Source organism: Seriola lalandi, unplaced genomic scaffold (genome assembly GCF_002814215.2).
Source record: "Seriola lalandi dorsalis isolate HSWRI2012SDOR001 ecotype SW California unplaced genomic scaffold, Sedor1 jcf7180002050317, whole genome shotgun sequence".
Taxonomy (NCBI): Eukaryota; Metazoa; Chordata; class Actinopteri; order Carangiformes; family Carangidae; genus Seriola; species Seriola lalandi.
This window is the reverse complement of record NW_019520870.1, coordinates 50,692-52,705: the sequence shown is the minus strand read 5'-3', so window position 1 is coordinate 52,705 and position 2,014 is coordinate 50,692. Positions and strand designations below refer to the sequence as shown.

The 2,014-nt window shown below is 38.5% G+C and overlaps 1 protein-coding gene across 1 annotated transcript in view; it reads right to left on the bottom strand.

Moving 5' to 3' along the window:
- Positions 1-440: 440 nt before the first annotated feature.
- The window catches only part of LOC111649291 (uncharacterized), a 4,570-nt gene continuing 2,996 nt past the window's right edge, over positions 441-2,014 (bottom strand). The window contains exons 4-8 of the mRNA XM_087171921.1: positions 1,792-1,960; positions 1,540-1,652; positions 1,364-1,453; positions 1,152-1,274; positions 441-1,059 (exon numbers count right to left, since the gene is read on the bottom strand). Coding sequence (XP_087028047.1) covers positions 853-1,059; positions 1,152-1,274; positions 1,364-1,453; positions 1,540-1,652; positions 1,792-1,960 — 702 coding nt within the window. The 3' untranslated portion in view covers positions 441-852. The remainder of the gene's footprint in view (positions 1,060-1,151; positions 1,275-1,363; positions 1,454-1,539; positions 1,653-1,791; positions 1,961-2,014) is intronic.

Here is a 2,014-nt window from a genome sequence, read left to right as displayed (position 1 = left end):
AATGAATTCAAACACAGGTCAAAATTGAACTGTCACACAATATGTCTACACCCTTTTCTAACACAGTAGGAGGATTAATAAAAGGTGTGATTCTTTGAGCCAACATTGAACTTATTACGAATTTTTTTTCATCAAGATTATATACATATTATTTTATAAAATATAGTCTGTCTCTGGATGTCTCTTGCCAAGATGACACAAAGACCTCACAAGCTAAAAATTTGAATTTAATGCTTAAATGTAAATGGGCTTTTAGTACAATTAGAATTAACTGTATAATTAAGCAATATATATTCTTTATGTGGTTACCTTTTCACTCCTTGCAATTAAGTTTTAAATAATTGTGCAGTTACAGTGTGATGAGGCAACTTACGTATTGGGCAGTGAACTGTAAATGTTATCATGAATATGTTTCAATAAAATAAAACACATGATCAAGATATATTAAAACATATATGTTTTAATATGTATATGTACTTGTATATTGAAACTTTTTTTTAGAAATAATTTAATGTAATTTTGTCATGAAAGTATATACAGTGTATTGATGTCATTTAATTATTTAAAATTACAAAAGTTCAGGCAATATACATAAAAATCTATATATACATATATATGTACAGTACAAAACATAAATTGGAATTATATAGTCATATTACAAGTGATAGTGCATTAGTTTGTGTGCTTTAAATCATCACGCTTTAAACTTCACACAAGTGTAAAGAGGGTCCTGTATGAAACATTTAAAAACATGTCAATGATTGCATCAGACTTCATTCATTTAGTGATAACTATTTGTGTACATGTGACTTTATGTTACAGCTGGCAGCACTTTTAAGCAGTGCATTGATCCTATGACCCATTTCTGAGGACTGGGCTTTGTTCAGGTGAAACTGTGGCTGGTGTTGAGCTTCCACTTCCTCTTCCTGACTCTGTTGTGTTGTCCTCTGCTGACCTCAGGTCCTGTAGTGTGTCTGGTACATGCAGATCAGGCTCAAAAGCTGGATTGGTCTGCCCCTGTCTGTGTCTCCTCTGAACCTCTTCAAAGATCTGAAGAACCTTCCCAGCAGGAAAACAGGGGCAGACAGCATTAGTGTGAGCATACATTAAACTCTGTACTCAGAATGAACAGAACAATATATTTATATTACCTTGGATTTCGGAATGAGACCCACTCTAAAGAAACCAATGTGTCCCGTGTCAATCTTAGTGCAGTCGACCACAGTAGATGCAATGTTCTCTGGGGAGGGGCCATCACATAGAACACCATCCACCTACCAAGCAAAATGCACAAAGAGTTTACTGCAAAAACAAAAAACAGAAGTACCTCTTGTATTTAACAAGAGTAAATCATTGTCATTACCTTGTCTCCCAGTTTGGCATAAACTTGGTTGTGGTGAGTTGTGTCTGCCTCGCCTGTAGGGTTAGCTGAGGTTACTGCGATGGGCCCCACCTGCAGAAATAAGAGGTAGTTGTATTCACTACAAGCTCTGCTAACAAGTTTCACTCAGAGACCCGCAGTGTTTCTCATACACTTACCAGATTAATGAGGTGGGTGGCCACAGCACAGTCTGGGTTTCTGATAGCTATGCTTTGTGGAGTCCCTATGTGTTTGGCAGCATCTCCCAGACCAAAAGTGTCCATCCATGGACCTGTGTGAGACAAGAAACCAATGTGATGCTCAAAATACACCCACCATGCAGCATAAGGCGCCCACATAGGCAAAGATAAACACACACATACAGAATCTTACACATTCAAGTAAGCAAACATCCACAAACGCACACATACCTCTGAGTATAACCATGCTAATGGAGGAGGGCCACGCAGCCTGCATGAAGTCCAGCAGCAGAGGGCTCATTAGGTGTCGCACTGGCTCCAGCTGCTTGATGGAGGAGATCCACATGGACATGGGTCTGTCCTGCGCCTGCTTCTTCACCCTGATGTCAAACACAACAATTAGAGAGTAATGAGAGTGGAACAATTAATGAATGCAGATAAGGGCATGTTCATG